Below are 18,021 nucleotides of genomic sequence, written 5' to 3'. Positions count from 1 at the left end.
AACAATGAGGAATATTTGACAACTTCCCTGAAGCTATACGTAACTGAAGTCGATAGCTGAAAAGCTGATAACTGCAGCCGGTAAATGTAAGTATTCTTGCTGGATCGATAGGCCACGCTAATACAGAATTAAAGAGCCACTTCGCAATTTTTCGACTAACCTTTGTTGATGGACACTACAAGTTGAAAAAAATTTTTTTGGAAGTTGCTGGTTTCATTATAACGCTTACAAAGAAGGTAGTTTTGGAGTTTCTTGGCAAGTCTAATCAGTAGTATTTTAGAGGAGGAAGTCGATCAGGTATGTCCTTTTCGGACGTTTAACCAGCGATTCGAATCTCTTGGATCATGGACTGCTCATGCAGAATTGCGCCGTGGTGAGTCACTCAGAACTTCTGGCTAAGCGACAGGACGCAACATCGTCATTACTTTATGATCACCTCCAGCGTTGGACTTAGGTATTAATTAGCGAGAACAAAAACACTAATGAAGCTGCATTTTTTATATCCGTCATTTTGAATGTATCTCGCTGTTTGAATTGCTTGGATGGTCGTACGACTGAGAAGGCTCAATGCTTCAAGTGAAGAATGAGAACAGACGGGCAACTTACGCAGTACCAAAGTCAAGGAGTCCTTGACTAGCTTGCGCCAAAATGTCACCACGAGTGGGCTTACATTCCGGCAGAAACTCTTCTACTTCGTTTAATCGTTTATTTGACAGTCGCTTGTCAGTAGTTGTAGTGCTTGTCCGAATCCCCATCTCGACCACGTTTGTGTAGAATCCACGCATCTGGTGTTAACAGATTAGGTGACCGAGAGCTGCTTCGTCCACGACGTCGTCGAATTCGTCTCCATAGCCAAAATCGTCTTCCTCGGCTGCTATCTCGACAGGCAAAGTCACAATTCCGCACCCAGGAGTATTGTTTCTCCTGGGTTTTCCTCCAACTTGCTTCTTCTTTTTCATGGGGACCGAAGTGCTACTTACGCGGGGCTTCTTTGACTGTATTTTGCTTCGTGGCTGCTTGCGTGACTTCATAGAGAGCGGTATAGTGAAGTTAATGTCAAGGAAAGACATGTCCCCGTCATCCTCACTACTAACGTCTTCTTTCTTGGATGCAGACTTGGTCTTACGAGATTTGGCAGCTGAAGACTTCCGATGTGACAGTAATTCACGCTGACTTGAAGATGTAGAGGGAGGTTGTGACTCCGACTCACTTGTTGTTGCAGCGATCTGTCGTCGTTTGGTCTTCTGACGAGCACAAAACTTAATGTGAAGCCGAATGTGTCGTTCTTCTCGTGCCATTGCGAGTCGTTCCCGCTCTTCTCGTCGCTGATCAGCAGTCGCCTGTCGGGTTTTTCCCTCTCTTGCACGCCGACGAAGAATTCGAAGCTGAAGACGAACAGCCTTCTCCTCACGTTCCATTAACCTCCGTTCATTTTCTTCATTCTGCATTTAAAACTGTTAGAAATGACAAGAGAAGCTTGTTCAATAAAGTTTCTTACCTCGGCTTCACGTTTAAGCTTGAGTTCGAGCTCCTGTTGGCGTTTTTCCTGGGCTCTTCGAAGTTGTAACTTTTGCTTGAGTTCTTCTTGTCGACGTAGGCGCTCTTCCCTTTCTAATTCGCTGCCAATTTCTCCAACTTCATTCGAGCTAAGACCATCGACATCACTTTTTGCAGAGGGAATTACGACAGGACGTAATCGAACTGGACATGGTTTTTGATGTGGACGTTTCTTGGGCGTCCAGCTTTGATTTATAAGCCGCAAGTCGTCATCGAAAGGATCTCCACTGTCTAACACCATCATACGCTTGGGTACAGGTAACACTGGAAGTCGTTTATCAAAGCTAGCACCTGCTGGCAACCAGTACGAGCGCTTTATTGCCGGCTCGGCGATAGGTTGCCATCCAAGTCCCGTTGAGGATCTAGCAAACGTCCTTCCAAGCTTTTCATCACTTGCAAGCGAGAAGGAAGACGCACGTGTCGTGCGAAATCCTTCAATACGATCTCGAGCCCCGTCTAATTTTCGTTTTGACGCCCCAAAATCTGCCTGTCCACTGTTGCGAACTGAGCCATGACTCGATCGGCTGGTAGGGACAGACTTGTGCTCAATATTCTCTTGTTCTCTTTCTAGCCTTCTCCTGACCAAATACCCTCGAACATGAGCTTGCAGTTTCGATATAGCATCCACGTCGGAGATGCGAAGCCACCGCAACTGTCGCCGAACGAGGCATCCACGCATGACCGCCTGAATGCGGCAGATCAAGTAGAGTACGTCGAGATAGATCAATCGAGTCATGAAGCTTCGCACGTTGCATTGAATCACAATGGCTGCTCGGTGTTGGAGTTCCGCTTCTTGTCGCTGTCGTCGCTGCTCTTGGACGTAAGATCGAGCAACAACCATGCGAACGATACTCTGTATACTGCGAGCTGCCGAATCTCTGCGCTTGATCTCATTAGCGCGTATGTTTCGTGCGGAGCATCTCCGAATGCACCTTGAAATAATCACTGATGAGCAGTTTTGCTCGTACTCTTGGCGCTGTGCTCGTAGTCTGCAACTCAATCGTCGAGCTAAAAATCCACGAGATAAAGTCTGGATACTCACAGCAGCCTCTCGCTTTTGTTGATTTAAATAAGCAAAATATCGGCGATAAGCAGCTTGAACCTTTGAAGCGGCATAGTTCAGTCGATTTCGAAGACGCTTCGCCTCTCGAAGCTGTTGACGATGCAGATTTTGAGTAATCTCGGCGATTTTCTTTATCTGCCAGGTCAGTACAACACAATCACGCATTAATACCCAATTTAGATGCAGCAAGCATGCCACCTCATTATCGTTCACCTCATTGTCGATCTTCTGCTGCTGCTTCTCGATCGCATTTGCTTGTCGTTCAAGCTTCCGCTCGGCTCGCTCTTTAGCTGCAGATGCTGCTGTTAATGTTGTATCACGGAAGTTGCCGTGGTGGCGCTTAGTGAACTTGTTTGAGATCCCTAAAACAGTAGAATCTGGTCAACTTCCGGTCGACGAATACAAGCAAATGACCTTCCAGACGTACCAGCATGGAACATTGGCGGAACGACGTTCATGCTGGAGCCATCCTCTACGCGCTCCATCTTCACCCTTGTTGCTGTCCCGTCGAAAGAAGCACAATCAGCCAAAAATACGCTTCCGTCGGTCAAGAAATTGGCAGTGCAACAACGTTCACAGACTCCATATGGATGACGCTATCTATTCTGCGAAACAAAAAATTAGATTCACTCAAATCGCCGTTCTGTTTAGCCCTGGGTGATCACTACGAGTTGAGCAAGAATGAATGAGGTCAGCAAGGCTCGAGCATCCTCTTTCTCTGTCTCAACTAGTGTCTTTCCGGTCTCTTTCCACAATGTGATGCGGGCGTCAAGGGATGGAATACTCATGAACACATCTGCATCTCCCTGGCCCTGTGAAATGTACACCTGGGCTTGTGGATCATGCTAAGCACATTCGATAATAAACTGTGAGTGAATATCTTACGTGGATGCATTGGAATAACCATGACGCTTACCGTTTTCACTTGTTTCTCCAGCTTATCTTCGTCCACTTGGCCCATGAGCAGGTTGCTCTTTTCCTTGTAGACAATGCTCTGAAGTGCATTGTTGGAATCTCCTTCTGAGATCGACGAGGCCTTACGTTTTCCCGTACTCTTAAGTTTCTCGTCGTTGACGTCCGGTGTGACAGGATCAACGGGAGGCTCCAGCACAAATGCTTTCCGCTTGACACGGAGTACGCCACTTACACAAGCTGCAGCTTTCCCATTTACCTCGGTAATAGTGGCCAGCGCAGCAAGCTATACAAGATAAAACAAACGCAGAGTATCAGCAAATTTTTAATCCATGAGGTCGTACATAGCAATGCTGTACCTTGGGGTCGAGTCTTCCATCGAGATACTTGGACGTCTTCTCGACAACGATTGGTTCAAACTGCTTCATCGGGAATGTAAGCAGTTCCGTCTTGGATTTTGCAGCAGTAAGCTCATGAAGAGGAAGAACGCGCGAAAAGTGCGAAGACATCTCAGCTCCGTCCATCGCACTTGCAGGCGGCACGACGGTATACTCGTACGGAACGATGAGGTTGTGGGGACAGCAGCGCGCGATAAACTGGTTAGCGTCGCCGCAGCTTAATCGCGGGTCAATGGGACACGAAATCTTCTCAATCGGAAGGTCCTGGAATGGAGCAAAGGCTTCCGTAGCGTCGATAGACGGATCTACAACAACATAATCATTACACATCAAGCATATCCATGGTCTACTTTGGTAAGCGCGTACCGATCAGAAGAACCCCATTGCGACTCTCGTTACCCAGCATCTGGATTAATTCTGAAGCACGTCCGAACTTGAGAGAGGGGTGGCCTACGAAAATAATACTGCCATTCTACACACCAAGTTAGTTTACACATACTCTAATCAAATTCTCAAACTAAGAGGAATATACCTGGAAAGTAGCAGCGGTGGCAGCTGAAACGTCAGTGACAGCGTGGAACAGGTTGCTTTTCAATAGAGATTCGTGCAGGAACGCATCTTCACCGGCGTACAACTTCTCGATCTTCTTCTCGCACAGCCACTCTGCTCCAAGCTGTGTCAGCTCCATGACACGCGATGCAAAATCCGAGATAAAATACATGGGGACGCTCTGTTTGTTGTGAACACACGCCGTATACAACGCTTCCACGAGATCAAATACCACGCCACATGGAGACGTAGGCACGATGCAAACGCCGCCACGCTCAAGCACCCTCGACACTCCACTAAGTACACGCTCTACCATGCGTTCCGTGTTGGCATGAGGATCCCGATCCGGCTTTAAATCTGTCAATAGCAGCGTATCACAGTCCACAAGAGGCAGCAAGTCCAGCTCCTTTGGGTGACGATTATAATCTCCCGATGCTGCAGCCACGTACGCCAATCTGTCGTTGGGTCCTTCCACGAGCCAAATACTGGCCCCTAGGCTAAACCCCGAGCTCAGCGCTGTAATTTGCACGCCGTAGGCTAAGGAGACCACCTCACTGTACTCCACACATTGAATTTTCTTGCAACATTCCTCAATCTCCTTCAACGAGGACATAGGGATCTCCTTTTCGTCCGTCACACCTTCAATAGTGAAGATAGCCGAGTCATCCCCTTGATTCAGAGCTGCTAGCTCCTCTAGAAACACTCGACCGAAGTCGAGAGTGAGTTGTGTGGCATAGATTTTCCCTTTGAAACCTAAAATTTCGGTCAAGAACGGCAAAGCCAGCAGAGTTTGGTGGTTCGACAGCAACACCACGTCCAGGGCCCCCACGTCGACGGAGCTCAGTGCTGGCAATTGTAGGCGATAGATAGTGCCACCGCCTTGTTTGGGGCTTTTCTGGAGTGACTGCATCTTGACTCCACAGTCCAGAAGCATCTCATAGCCGCCAAAGCTCAAAAAATGGCACAATCCATCGTTCGCGCCGCCTAATTGAATCTGTAGAGCGTCGTTGGGAGAAATAAAAAAGAGGGTGAGGTACAGCAGACAAAGCGTTACTTGGAGAGCATGAACATGTATAACGGGGTTCGCTAGGAGAGTGGAGAGAGGCCCTCTCCGAATGGCAGTGTCCTACCACTTTCATGTTGGTACAATGGGGATCACTTGGAGAGTGGAAAAAAAAAATAGAACTAATTAAAAATGTTAAAAAATCAAAATTTTAGTAATGCTTTTTTTCGAAAAATAATAATATAATATCATTTTATAAACATAGTAATACAACAAATTGCGAAACCGAAAGCATTTGCGAAACATTTGCCATCAATTGTAAGTAAATACTTATAGATAAGTTAAAGTTGTTCGAGATGCCTAACTTTCCCATCGAGGAACAGTAGCATGTCGTCTTTAGCATCCAGAGCTTCTTTCAACTTCATCACGGTTTTTCTGCAAATATTCACAAATCAGAATGAGTTTTTAAGGTGCATCAAGAGCTACCTCTACAGCATACCTTAGTTGAATAACTTCAATCAGTGCCTTCTCTTTCTGTCCTGCTATTGTTTGGTCATCGCAATCTCCCTTAGCGGAATTTGCTTCTTGGGGATACTCTAATTCCTGTTCCAAGTCATCTGTGCCCTTGCTCGTGTCGTGATGTTCTGGGGCATGATCAGACTCTTCGACTGACAAATTGTTGGAAGGAGGCGAACTCTCACATACGACTAGCAATTCGTTAGTAAGAACAGTCAGGTCCGTCAGAGTCTTCATCATCGACAATCGTTCCTCGTCTCGAGCTTCGATTTGCGGTTTTGGGATCGTTGAGGTCTGGTTTGTGGATAGCGTGTCTGTAATCTCTTGGTTGCCTGATATCACTTCATCGAACCACGCGTCAAGACTGCTCAGGTCCTTATTCACAGTTACTTCGGTCTGGGTCAAATCGTGTAGATGTTCGTCTCGTAGCTGAGAGGATTCTGTGTCAGCAAGTCGCATCATGTACGCTTCTTTTGTCTCAATTAAGTGGCAATTAAGCCGCTTGATACAAACCCGTAATACTCCACTCTGCGTCTCTGCTCGTATCCATCGACTAGTGCTCGCCTTAAGATCTGTCCTGCATTCTTCCAGTTGCTCAGTCAGACCGTAAGCGATTTCTTCCTGTTCGCGCACAGTGCGTTTTGCCTGTTTCTCAACCTTCCGAATGCGAGCTTCGGCTTCACAGAGGGCTACGTCCAAGTCTTTCGCCTTGCCAACCAATTCTTTATTCATCGCAAGAGATTTTGTCGACAGAGTCTCGACTTGTCCTTTGAGATCTCGAACGGTGCTGTAATAGTCCATCTTGATCGACAGTTGTCGAGCCTGATGCTTCTGGAAATCTATCGTTTGTCGCTGCAAAGCCTCGTGTACGGCCATGCATTCTTCGCGCTCACTTTCCTGCTGCCTCTCCAGTCGAGAAAGCGCCGCCGCTGCCTGTTGAGAAAGTGTATGGTACGCTCTCGTTTCCTGCTCCAACGCACCCTGCTTGACTTGGCACTGACGTACGAGATCGTCACACTCTGCTTCAACATCCTGGAGTCTTTGCAGTGTTTCTGTCTGTTCCAAAGTCAGGGTTTCGATGGTTGAGCTCTGCAGCGTAGAGTGGTCGAGTAGTTCTGCAAGCTCGTCGCGCAGCGAAGCAAGTTCCAGCGTTGCCTCGTGCAGATCAACACGCAAGCGATTCATCTCTTCTGTTTCGCGAGCATCGGACCCCACAAGCTGGCACTGAAGCATTTTTTCACGATTAAGGGCACTCGCAAGCGTTTCTTCAGTCTGGGAGAGCAACAGCATACGCTCGTCGCTTTCTTGTACTGATGCTGCAAGGTTTTCTTCCAGCTCTAATAAACGATGTTTATCCTGCCCAGCGCTCCATTCTAATACAGAAATCTGGTCGGATTGAATCGATACTTCGTCCTTGAGAGCTGTGTGCTTAGTTGCCAAATCCTCTGCAAGCATCTCGGCTGATTCTCGTTGCTTCTGCGCTTTAGTCAAGCTCCTTTCCAGGGATTCAACTGCCTCTGTTCGTAAATTACATTCGGTTTCAGCTCGACAAACCTTCTCCAAAGCACATGATAGCTCATTGTTTGCTTTCGAAAGTGATGCCGATAGCTCATCGTTCTTTGTCTGGGCGTTCATAAGAACTGTATTGACATTTTCCCACCTTTCTTCAGTTTTGATGAACGCGGTTTCCTCCATTTCTCTGAGTCGACCTTCAGCATGAGCAAGCTGATGTTTCAAATCGTCCAACTGCAATTGCATTGTAACTAAGTTTGCTTCAACCTTGGACCTGGCATCTTTCTCATCGGAGAGGTGCTGTTTTACACTTTCCAGTTCAGAATTTTGCTCCTGGTTGAGGCGTTTGCACCCAACAAGCTGACTCTCAAGCACTTGGCCATGATTGTGAGCCTCTTCAAGCTCATTTTGCAGCTTGACCAATCGCTCCTCCATCGCGACCACATTATTTGCAGACGATCTTCCTTCGTCCAGCCCACCACTACACTTAACAGCCAATTCTGCATTGCGCTCCTCCAGATCTGCAATCCTGGCAGCCAATTTCCTGTTCTGGACAACTGCAGCTTCTAGCGCCTGAGCTTGTAGCAACCGTTCACGCTTCTTATGTCCGGACAAGTTCCACACGATCTTTATCCTCTCCGTCATCACAAGTAGGCCCGTGGCCAAGAAGAGAACAGCATCAACACTGGCTCTGTTTGTCGCTGAGCCGTCGCTGTCTCGAGTAATCTCGGGTAGAAGCTGTCGTCTTAGTCGATAGCCGAAATGATCCAATTGTGTCTCGAGCTGATGTCGTCCAGCTACACAAGCACTCGACGCACTAGGAAGCTGATCGCATAGTTTAGGAATAATCTGCATACAGAACTCGCCTACCATTGTTTCCAGAAGTTCAAAAGCTGACAAAAGTGGCGCAGATAGCGGATGTAGTTGGACCGCCACCATCAAATCTTCAACGTTCCACTCCATCGCGATAAATCTCTTATCCAGATACCGAAGTAACTCGCATTCTACCCCGGTTCCGTCTCTTATCATCTTGCTGCTGAGACTATAAACACCCGGACCTAGCGCTCTTCGGGCCATGTCGATCGAGTCCAAGCAAAGTGACAGCTTTGACTGAATGCTGCTCTCTTCATCACGAGGTTTCGGCGAGCACGAGGATAAACCGCTCTCTGATAACTTCAACTCGCTCTCTTCAGCATTATCCCAGCCGTCAGGTGATACCAGCTCTTCCAGTGGAGGCTCGTCGCTGCTGGAGTTGTTGTTTAAGGAAAAATACGGCCTATCGAACTCCGAGCTTGAAGCCAGTTGTTCCAAGAGAGATGAAGCTGCCGTAGTTGCTTGCCGTAGTGGTGAATTAGGAGGTTGTGGAAACAGGAAATCTTGCACCACCGAGCAGCAAATCGCATCGGTAGCAACAACCGCCGCTACCACATCGTGTACACGATCTGCTGTCCGTGTTTCAGCTGTTGGCATGCGTGTGTGCAGTGGAGGGCAACCTGCTTCCTGTCCAATTGATCTTTCAGGCAAAACTACGCCTTCAGTCTTGATATCGTCGTCGTTACCCTTGTTGCGTTCTCGATTCACTGGTAGCCATTTCGCAATCTTAGTGTCCGACGATACAAACTCTCTCCATCGATCAAAGGCACGACACAGACGTAAACTCTGCCAGCGGTGGTGGATAGCAACTAGGTTCATCAGGCGCGCACTTTTCAGTGAAACTAGGTCTTCAGAACTTTTTTTCTCCGTTCGTTCGACACTCAATTCCATCGATAAGATTCTTTGTTTCAACTTAGTACCGTTATTCTCCGTCATGCTTACCATCTCCTCTGCTTTTGCTTCGAGTGGAGCTTGCGTTGTTGTTAAATCTGCGTCGTCGCATGATTCACAGCCCGGACATTCGTCGTTGTGCTCGGGGACTTCATTATCCACCGTATGCGGAATTTTGGCTTCGTTCGACGCACAGAGGCTGGATTTAAGCTCGTTGCCGTCTCGTAACAACCTCAGAGCTGTATTTCCACTGGCATCCGCTTGTAGTCGGCCGGTGCTGTGCAAGCTCCTCGCACGTTCAATACACTTGAGTGTAGCAATTGACTCTTCGTAGTGGGCACAACACGGGCTGATAACCCCGACCATAATAGTCTTAGCCCGTCCACCAAGACAGTCTTTCAGAAGCCGCGTCAACACCGAGTTTCGATACGGAGCGAACGTTCTCTGGTGTTGAGAGTCATGGTTTTTGCGCTTCGCTAGAGCACCGACAACACTTGCGAGTGTCGCTAAGGAGCGGTTGACACTTGAAGCTTCGCGCAAACGTGATCCACTGGTAGCAGAGTGATCGACCCGCTCGCTGCCAGCTAAATCCACTAAGCACAGCTTGCTCTTCCTTGGAGCCTCACTTCCATGTTCATGTTGTGTGAGTGAAATAGTTAACACGGTGTGTGAACGAGTAGGGCGGCCACTTTTATGCATGGATGTCACCGAACTCATACGATTGCCCTCTTCAATCAATTCCAAGAGTTGGGTGTGACTCGTACATTTTACACGCTGTGCTCGCTCAACGAAAGCACCATTTTCTGGGTGCTCTCGTATCTTAAGAGGTTGCTGTACAACAACAACAGCACACGTCATGAGCTGGTATCGCTGAAAGTTACAAAGAGTACGACTCACCTTGACTGTGGCTTGAGAAAGTAGGTCATAGACTCTTTCATCGTAAATTTCCACGTAGCTCATGAGTACCGTGCATGAGTTTGCTGAACATTCTCTTTCATCGACGTCACCGAATAAACCCTGGCAGATTCTTGGGATTAAACCCCGCCGCTCAGATGCGCTACCGTTGCTATTAGCTCTGGTTAGCTCGCCGCTTCCCATCATGGTGTACGTCTTCCCTGCCCCGGGTTGTCCATATGCGAAGACGGAGCAGTTGCGGCCCTGTAGCACGGTTTGAAGCGCAAGCACACCAAGTTCATCGTAGATTGTGCTTTGCGTGGCTTCTTGATGCGCAGGCAAACGACCACAAGACCAATAGCTATAGTCAAACCAGAACTCTTGCGTGAACTGTACAGGGAAGTGTACGGCTTCTGTTGGCGTGCATCGGGCACGAGACACAGGCGGGAGTGCTGTCGGATTCACAATTCTGGTCACCATAACGTCGTCGTTCGTGCTCATGTCGACAATAACTCGATAGCCGCTCTTCTTCTCCGACAACAACATGGGTCGCACCCGAACTGCAGTAATTGTGGCTTGTTCAGTGGTTACGAAGCTGCTACATTCGCTGGATGCCACACTCGACGTTTCCGCAGCCACCTCATTAAAATCCCCACCGTCGTCGCTGTCATCCTGATTATTGCCCTCTATCTTGTGTTCTTCATCCTCTGCACTGACCACCCCGCTCATGAAATAGCGCGCCTTGGCCCATGATGAACCATACGTGCCAACACGGCTGGCACTGCTGTGTCTATTCATGACAGGGATAATAGTGACGCCAAAATGAAGGTTGTCTTTTCTGGAATGCAGTTTCGCATGCCAACGCCTTGATCAATGTGTGTCTTCAACTGGATCACCTTCCCATGCCGACAAAAATATCACGGTTAATTAATGGAGACGTACCACAAACACGCTCGCACATACTCTGCATAAACTCATAATCGACAATCAATGCAGCTTGTTTACTCACAACGACATCGGGGAGATGCTTACACAGCCTCAGAAGGACCACGCTGGTTACCTAGTACCTGTCCGCTCTTTTCTGGCATTTCCCGGTCGCCTGGAGTGGTGGTTGCTTCATCACCCGATCTGTTGTCGGTCATCACTGGTGTTGGGACCGCACGACTTGTTTCGGCTGTGGTCTGCTCCACGCGTGGCGTCAGGTAGTAAGCGGCACCTGGAGGCAGACCGGTGATCGAGGCAATCGCATTGGACTTGCCAAGTGCTTCACTTGTCGCAGCTGTAGCTTGGTCAACTGCTAAGGAAGCTATGGGGACAGCATGAGCTTGCGTGGCTTCCTCAGCAACACGGTCTAATGGGTAAGAAATCACATGAGTTAGCAGTGAATACGAAGAGTATCGCAAAGACCTCATTTGATGTACCCTGGTGCCACTTCGCTTGCAAATGTGCGACCATCTCCGCCACATCCTGCAGACGCTTGTGAATCACACGTGACGGCGTGTTCCTCAGCTCTTCCAAGAGCGGCTGCATCTCCGAAGCTGCCATGTTCATTTTGTGATCATTCGCTAGCGCCTCTTTCAGCATAAACCCAGACACAGCTGCACCAAAAACCACTTAGCACAACCAACATTCATCACTCCAATCCACCGAGTTCATACTTGCGGATGGTGCGTTGATCGCCGCCGTCTTCACACTCAGTTTCGAGTCGGTAGATCCTCTCGTTGTGAATCCTACCGCTATAAAACAGCCCAGCATCAATACACGTACACAACTCGTAATAACACATTCACTCACCATCCACAGCCATCGGATCCAGCTCCGTCAGGATGCGCGCCGACGGCTCATAAGCTGCATCAACGAGCAACTAACTCATTAGCTTCTGGCAACGTTACTGCAAGCAACCATCTTCCTCACCTGCGTCGTCTCCTTGTTCCTGCTTCTGCTCGCCCTCCGGGCCTAGCAGCAGCTCATCAGGTACGGAGCTGTTGTTGGTGTAGCAGCTGTAGATCTCATCGCTGATACGGTGGTTGTGCTGGGAGATCTGGTTGCGCACGCGCACGAGCCAGCGGACTCGATTGGGCTCTCCTTCCACCACTTCGAATACCACGTCGGCCGTGATGCGGGCCGAGCAGCCCGTGTACCGGTTGTGCAGATGGGTACGTACCCCATTGCCACGGGACGGCTGAATACAGCCATGGGTGCACCAATAGGCCATGGTGGCGTACTTAAAGTCCTCCGGCACGGGGTATTTCTTGAATTTGTGCTTACTATTCCAGTACGTGGTGGTGGACGAGCTGCGGCGGCGGTACATGGTCTTCGTACGCGCCATGTAGCCGTTCCAGGCCTGAATAAACTCGTCCCACGTGGCAAAAGTCAGGGGCTCAAAGGCGGGAACATGGACCGTGACGGAGCCTCGAGACTTGGCCAGATCCTCGCGCAGCTGGAAGTTCTTGGTGCGCCGCTTCTTGACCAGCGGCTCCTCGGCGTCGGGCTGCAGGGGGCGCGGACTCGCAGCCTCTTGTTGCTCGAGCGCGGGCGAAGGTAAAGTTGAAGCTGCTACTGCGTCTTTGTTGCTGGTCATGGCGGCTTCAGTTGCGGGTGGACAGGAAGTGAGGCTGACGACTTAACCCCCCGCAACTTTAGTATCGGCTTGAACGGGGAGATAATCGTATTGCACAGGGTAACAAGTGACAGGCCATGGGGATGCCGTTTTATCTTTGTCTATTCAAGATGTCACTAATGTCAGATAAAACCTCCACCAAAACTATAATGTCCCTAACGTTTTCAGTTATAATAACGGTAGTCACTATTCTAGACGTATGGTTTATGTTCATCTGGTGTGCCAAACATAAATCTGACCGCAGACTTGTTCAGTATTCAGTTCGGGCGCTTCTTGTGCAGACAGAGCAGCGCCGTGAGTGACGGCAGCGGCAGGCGATAGAGTCTAGACAACAGACAGCCCTTCGCTCAGTGGCAGTGCATGCCCGAGCGCCAGTTCTCGGTGTCGTTTCGGCTGGTGAAACCCCCAGGATGGAGATGGAGGACGAGCTGGCCACGGGCGTGGTGCTCTCACCCACGCGCAACCTAAGTAAGGACGGCGAGATCGTGCGGCGCTGGATGGAGATGGTGCTGGGCGACAAGTTTGTGGGCGACCTCCCAGCGACGCTGCACTCGGGCGTACTTCTCTGCGATCTGATCAATAAATTGTACAAGGCGTTGGGAATGAAGAGCCAGATCAGCCCAGTACGTGCTCAGGGCGACGATATGGACGCATGGAGCAATGTGCGCGAATATATTAGGTGCGTGTCTGATCAGTGGAGCCATTAGTTGTGTAATTGTGGCGGAAGTTGAGGGTACTAACGCTACTATTGCTTTTTGGATATTGTATAATGGTTAGAGCGTGTGAGGTACTTGGAGTGGCGCGGCAAGATCTCTTCCAGCCGGAAGACCTGCTTACATGCAAGGATATGGAGAAAGGTGAGTGGTATTGTAGGGTTTGAGTGAGATGCAGTGTTAACGTGGCGTATAGTGTACAGCAATATCCTCGCATTGCAGACGGTGGCCGTGTCGCTCTCCAACCGCCGCTCGATCGATGAGCGCAGCTCCATGATCAATGCACCGGTATGTGGTTTTCTTTAATGTGTTGTCTTGTGAAGGAACTTCGCATCATTGACTCATAATATGATCGTGGGATTGTATAAAGCTACTACAGGACTGGTCTCCGATGTCCGAGCACGGTGTATTCGCCGACGACGATGATCTGGATGCAGAGGATTTGGATCTGGACTCTCCTGAAGCCGTTAACATGCTGCAGCAATCGCGATGGCAGCGGCTACTGTTTGAGTATGAGCATCAGCAACAACGGAAGGAGGAGCGAGATCGCGCGGGTGATTCCTCTGCGTCTGATGGGCTGGGTCCTCTCGCGCACGGTATTTGGCGCACGGAAGAGCGGATTCGAGCAATATTAATGCGCGAAGATCGGGACTTTGGAGCAGTGCCCGAGGAATTACACGGGAAGTTGTGGATGCTGGCGTCTGGCGCTCAATTGGAAATGAGGAAAAACAAGGGCCAGTATGAACGATTATTAGCCTCAGAATTAGAGAGCACCGAGGCGACACGGCAGATTGATGTGGATCTACACCGAACTGTTGCTGACGAGGACAAAGAGTTGTGGACCGAGGAGAAATCCAGGATGATGCGGCGGGTATTAGTCGCGTACTCGATCTACAATCCAGGTCTGGGGTATTGCCAGGGTTTGAATTATATTGTGGCTCGAAGTCTGCAATTTCTGGACGAAGAAGAAGCGTTCTACTTGCTCGTTGCTATCATTCAGCTTGTCCCGGACGATTATTACACGACAATGGTGAGTGGTTCAATGCATTTAGCAAAGAATGATGGGCTTACTTGTGTGCTAACATTTGAGGTGTTGTGTTTGTTTGTTGTAGCTGGGGCTGGCTGTGGACCAACACGTATTTGCAGACCTTGTCCGGATTCAGTACCCGGAGATTTCCGAGCATCTATCAGAGCTTGGCGGGTCTGGAATGGAGCTCTCGCTTGCTTGTACGGAGTGGTTTTTGACGCTTTTCGCTAGTCCTTGCGAAAGAGGAGTCACTTTCCAGATCTGGGATGCTATTTTCCTGCAAGGAGACGAGGTAGACATTTGCTTTTGACGGAGATGTGGCCTATTCAAGTAGTAATTGATTTTTGGGATTTGTGGTTTGTAGGTTCTCTTTAGGGTAGCGTTGGCTTTGCTTCAACAGGCAAAGGCAGATCTTCTCGCGTGTAAAAACTATGGAGATATGCTGAAGCACCTGAATGAGGTGCGTCGACAACGGTCTGAATCTCACTATTATGCATCACTGACGTTGATTTGGAATGATGTATGCTATGCGCAGCTTGGTAGAGGTGAACTCGATGCTTTGACATTGATGCAGGTTTCAAAGAATCAGGATTGTGTGATTCGTGGCCGAATCGAAGATTTCCGAGCTCACCACCGCCTTCAACTGGCATCGGGTATTGTAGCCTCTACAGTTGAAGCTGAGGATAGACGGAGCTCAACAGCAGGACGACGAAGCTCGGAGACCAGGTCAGAGCCAAGATTGAGGATATTTGGTCGCAAGAAGCCAGGCATTTTCCGACACATTGACAAGATTCCTCCTCGCTTAGCACGGTATGCAAATGTGATCAGGAACTTCGATATTCAAAATTAAAATATGCTAACATGTTTTGTGTGTGTGTGTCTGTAGAACATTCGACCGAAATCTCTCCGAGGAGTACATGGAGTCTTTACAGCGAGATCATCCCAACTTTGCGCAGTATTACGAAGGAATGCGGCCCCAGGTGCGTGTTGCGCTAGTTGGTGGCACCGACCAATGAGAAACTCACTCTAACCGATATCAATGATCTTTGCAGATTAAGGAAATGTATTGGGGATCAGCAGACAGTTATCGCCAGTGGGGCGCACGAAATGTCCGTCGAATTTCTACTGATGGTTTTGCCGTCAGCAGAACCAAGGAGGATGAAAGCCGTCACACGAAAGGAGATACCAATAGTTTGGGAAGCCACCAGAGGAGTCCGAACGGATCCAATGACCGTAGACCTGAACTGACACGAGATCGTCGCAGCAAGAGCTTCATGCACCCAAAGAAGATCCAGAGCAACAGCGCAAACAGCACCCCCAACGGTCGACCGATAAAAGATGACGAGGATGCCCAGTTGATAGGACGCTCACCGTTAGCGTGGATTCAGCGCTTTGAGGAATGGCACAAGGACATGAAAACCCAAAAAGAAAAGAAGAAAGCGGAGAAGAGACTACGTCGCAACCAGCGTTCTGAAAGCTTGTTCCCGGGCTCGAGAAATGGGCAACCGGACCCCTGGATACGCGGAGCCATTGACTCTTCCCCGGTGCCACTTTGCCCCCAGCCGAAGAAATCGCTAGATATTGAAGGCTTTTCATTAGGCCACCGAAGGAGATCCAACGAGTACCAGGAGAACATCCCAATGCTGGAAGAACCGTCGCTCTCGCGCTCGTATTCAGACCCATTTCGGTCCCCCGCGGGTATTGCGGGACGTAGTTTGCGTAAGAACGCAAGTGAGAAGACGTGCCGTGAGACTGAACCAGGTCCGATGCTTCCGCAACATCCGTTCAAACGCGACATCGATGAAGTCCCGCAAAAGCCAGATATCGATGAAGTACGCAAACTCGGTCGCAGTAGCAATGGACGCGCTTCTCGAGGGTTCAGCGACCAGAGCACATTGTCAAGAAGCACCAACTCGTATGTCAACACAGCCTCTTTCACTCTGGATCCGCAGGAAGAAATCCCAGATGAAACAAACTCAAATCATTCGCTCGACGAGAAGATTGCAAAGCAAGAAGAGGAAGGATTGAGTCCAACACTGGCACAGCTGGAGAAGCCACTGGTGCATGAGCTGATGTTTTCTCCGGTTCACTGCCGATCGAGCTCAATGGACTTTGCAGCCGAAGCGCCAGGTTCGTGTGCCGCGCCTCAGATCCGCCGCATCCTGTCAGTTCCTGCTGATGAGATGAGCGTTCAAATGCGTCCGCGGAACTTGAAACGCGACTGCTCTCAAGCGATGCGAGAGCGTGCGAATGTTCTACAGTACATGCATCGGAAGGCAAGCGACGCTAGCAGTATTGCTGGCAGCATTCCGCGCAGTCCTGCTCGTATGAGCGAGAGTTCCAGCGACTCGTCTCGGTTCGGTGACCACACCAGCAACCGAAGTGGCAAACACTTCCGGAAGAGCTCGTTCTCGTTTTTTGACAAACTTTCCAGTGATTTAGAGAACAGCACACACGGACTGGACAGTCTGGTCGATGATTCTGAATTCAAGACGGAGAGTATCGGCCGAGGGTCCATGTCTTCGGTTGCAACTGGTCGATCCAGCACAGTTGACGAGCAACGGCCAATGGGCGGAGCTATCTCCATCTCGTCGTGAAAAGTGAGATGAAAGACAAACGTGAGGAATTTGCAAGAAGAAAAAATGCCAACGCCAAACGTTGGTTTCATGGTAGTGAAGTTAGTGTCGTCCAATAGAGCCAAAAATTGATGACAAATTTTATCTTGAAATTTGTAAGGCTGTTCATTTTGCAAAAAGAAATAGGTTTTTGAAAGTGGAAATGGGCAAAGCGTATGACGGCAAGAAGCGGTGGAATGAGACCATCCTGGCGACGACGGCGAAGACTTCTGCTGCCGGCGGACGGCATACCGCTGCGAAGAAGCGCCTTTCAGGTAGGAACAGGCTTTGTTATCGCTGCTTGAGGCTTCTAGCACTCACTAGAGACGGCGCGAGCGAGAGTAGTATCTTGATAATTGTCATTGATAATGCATTTTTGTATGGGAAATACAGGCCGCACGCACAAACTAAGCGCAGCAATGAGACTTGTGGATGATGACACACGAAATGAGGTGCGCAACGCCCGGTTGGACGCATTGGAAGCTGATAATTTCGGTGAAGACGCGGATGATGGCGATGGAACACAAGATGGAGACGAAGCGTATGTGGATGAGGAGGAAGGAGGAACTGTTGCTAGTGCATCTGGTAGGGAAGTCATCAGGAAGAAGAGGAGGGTTGTCGTCCCGGGCAAGAAGAAATGGAAGGTCAAGAGTTTGGCCCAATTGGTGTTCGAGGAACTGGGTAATGGAGACAACGCTGAGGGACCAAACTACTTGGCGGCGGCGGCAGGCCCTTCAACACACCCGGCACGGAGATTTTGCTGCGTATGTGGGTTCTTTGCCAACTACAACTGTCGACGGTGTGGATCCAGGTACTGCAGTGTGAGCTGTGGAGATCAGCATAAGGAGAGCGGCTGCATGAAGTTTGGTCTTTGAATG

The 18,021-nt window shown here is 49.4% G+C and overlaps 5 protein-coding genes across 9 annotated transcripts; 2 read left to right on the top strand and 3 right to left on the bottom strand.

Annotated features, from left to right (window-relative positions):
* Positions 1 to 791: 791 nt before the first annotated feature.
* PPTG_05286 (hypothetical protein) lies at positions 792 to 3,105 on the bottom strand (the record flags this gene model as incomplete). Its single annotated transcript, XM_008898802.1, has 4 exons — positions 792 to 1,442; positions 1,499 to 2,755; positions 2,834 to 2,982; positions 3,048 to 3,105. The coding sequence occupies 4 exons, from the start codon at positions 3,103 to 3,105 to the stop codon at positions 792 to 794; spliced, it is 2,115 nt and encodes a 704-aa protein (XP_008897050.1).
* Positions 3,106 to 3,267: 162 nt separating this feature from the next.
* PPTG_21659 (hypothetical protein) lies at positions 3,268 to 10,966 on the bottom strand (the record flags this gene model as incomplete). Its single annotated transcript, XM_008899291.1, has 8 exons — positions 3,268 to 3,465; positions 3,537 to 3,818; positions 3,892 to 4,235; positions 4,297 to 4,402; positions 4,463 to 5,473; positions 5,848 to 5,917; positions 5,982 to 10,105; positions 10,172 to 10,966. The coding sequence occupies 8 exons, from the start codon at positions 10,964 to 10,966 to the stop codon at positions 3,268 to 3,270; spliced, it is 6,930 nt and encodes a 2,309-aa protein (XP_008897539.1).
* Positions 10,967 to 11,196: 230 nt separating this feature from the next.
* PPTG_05283 (hypothetical protein) lies at positions 11,197 to 12,749 on the bottom strand (the record flags this gene model as incomplete). The annotated part of the gene is made up of 5 exons (XM_008898801.1): positions 11,197 to 11,519; positions 11,590 to 11,766; positions 11,827 to 11,904; positions 11,963 to 12,016; positions 12,083 to 12,749. 5 exons carry the CDS (start codon positions 12,747 to 12,749, stop codon positions 11,197 to 11,199), a joined length of 1,299 nt encoding a protein of 432 aa, XP_008897049.1.
* Positions 12,750 to 13,030: 281 nt separating this feature from the next.
* PPTG_05282 (hypothetical protein) lies at positions 13,031 to 17,266 on the top strand. Of its 5 annotated transcripts, none has more exons than XM_008898797.1 (9): positions 13,031 to 13,467; positions 13,566 to 13,645; positions 13,698 to 13,789; positions 13,881 to 14,531; positions 14,614 to 14,820; positions 14,893 to 14,988; positions 15,064 to 15,338; positions 15,415 to 15,508; positions 15,581 to 17,266. In XM_008898797.1, the coding sequence occupies exons 1-9, from the start codon at positions 13,199 to 13,201 to the stop codon at positions 17,123 to 17,125; spliced, it is 3,309 nt and encodes a 1,102-aa protein (XP_008897045.1). In that variant the 5' UTR covers positions 13,031 to 13,198; the 3' UTR covers positions 17,126 to 17,266. The 5 variants fall into 5 exon arrangements, with proteins under 5 accessions (XP_008897045.1, XP_008897047.1, XP_008897044.1 ...); XM_008898796.1 differs by having other exon boundaries at positions 13,042 to 13,467; positions 13,872 to 14,531; XM_008898799.1 differs by having other exon boundaries at positions 13,566 to 13,789; positions 13,872 to 14,531.
* Positions 17,267 to 17,306: 40 nt separating this feature from the next.
* PPTG_05281 (hypothetical protein) lies at positions 17,307 to 18,018 on the top strand (the record flags this gene model as incomplete). Its single annotated transcript, XM_008898795.1, has 2 exons — positions 17,307 to 17,418; positions 17,537 to 18,018. 2 exons carry the CDS (start codon positions 17,307 to 17,309, stop codon positions 18,016 to 18,018), a joined length of 594 nt encoding a protein of 197 aa, XP_008897043.1.
* Positions 18,019 to 18,021: the final 3 nt, after the last annotated feature.

The sequence above is a fragment of the Phytophthora parasitica genome (genome assembly GCF_000247585.1).
Source record: "Phytophthora parasitica INRA-310 unplaced genomic scaffold supercont2.7, whole genome shotgun sequence".
Classification (NCBI taxonomy): Eukaryota; Oomycota; class Peronosporomycetes; order Peronosporales; family Peronosporaceae; genus Phytophthora; species Phytophthora nicotianae.
Note: the sequence above shows the minus strand (reverse complement) of the source record. Positions and strands in the feature narration are given on the sequence as shown.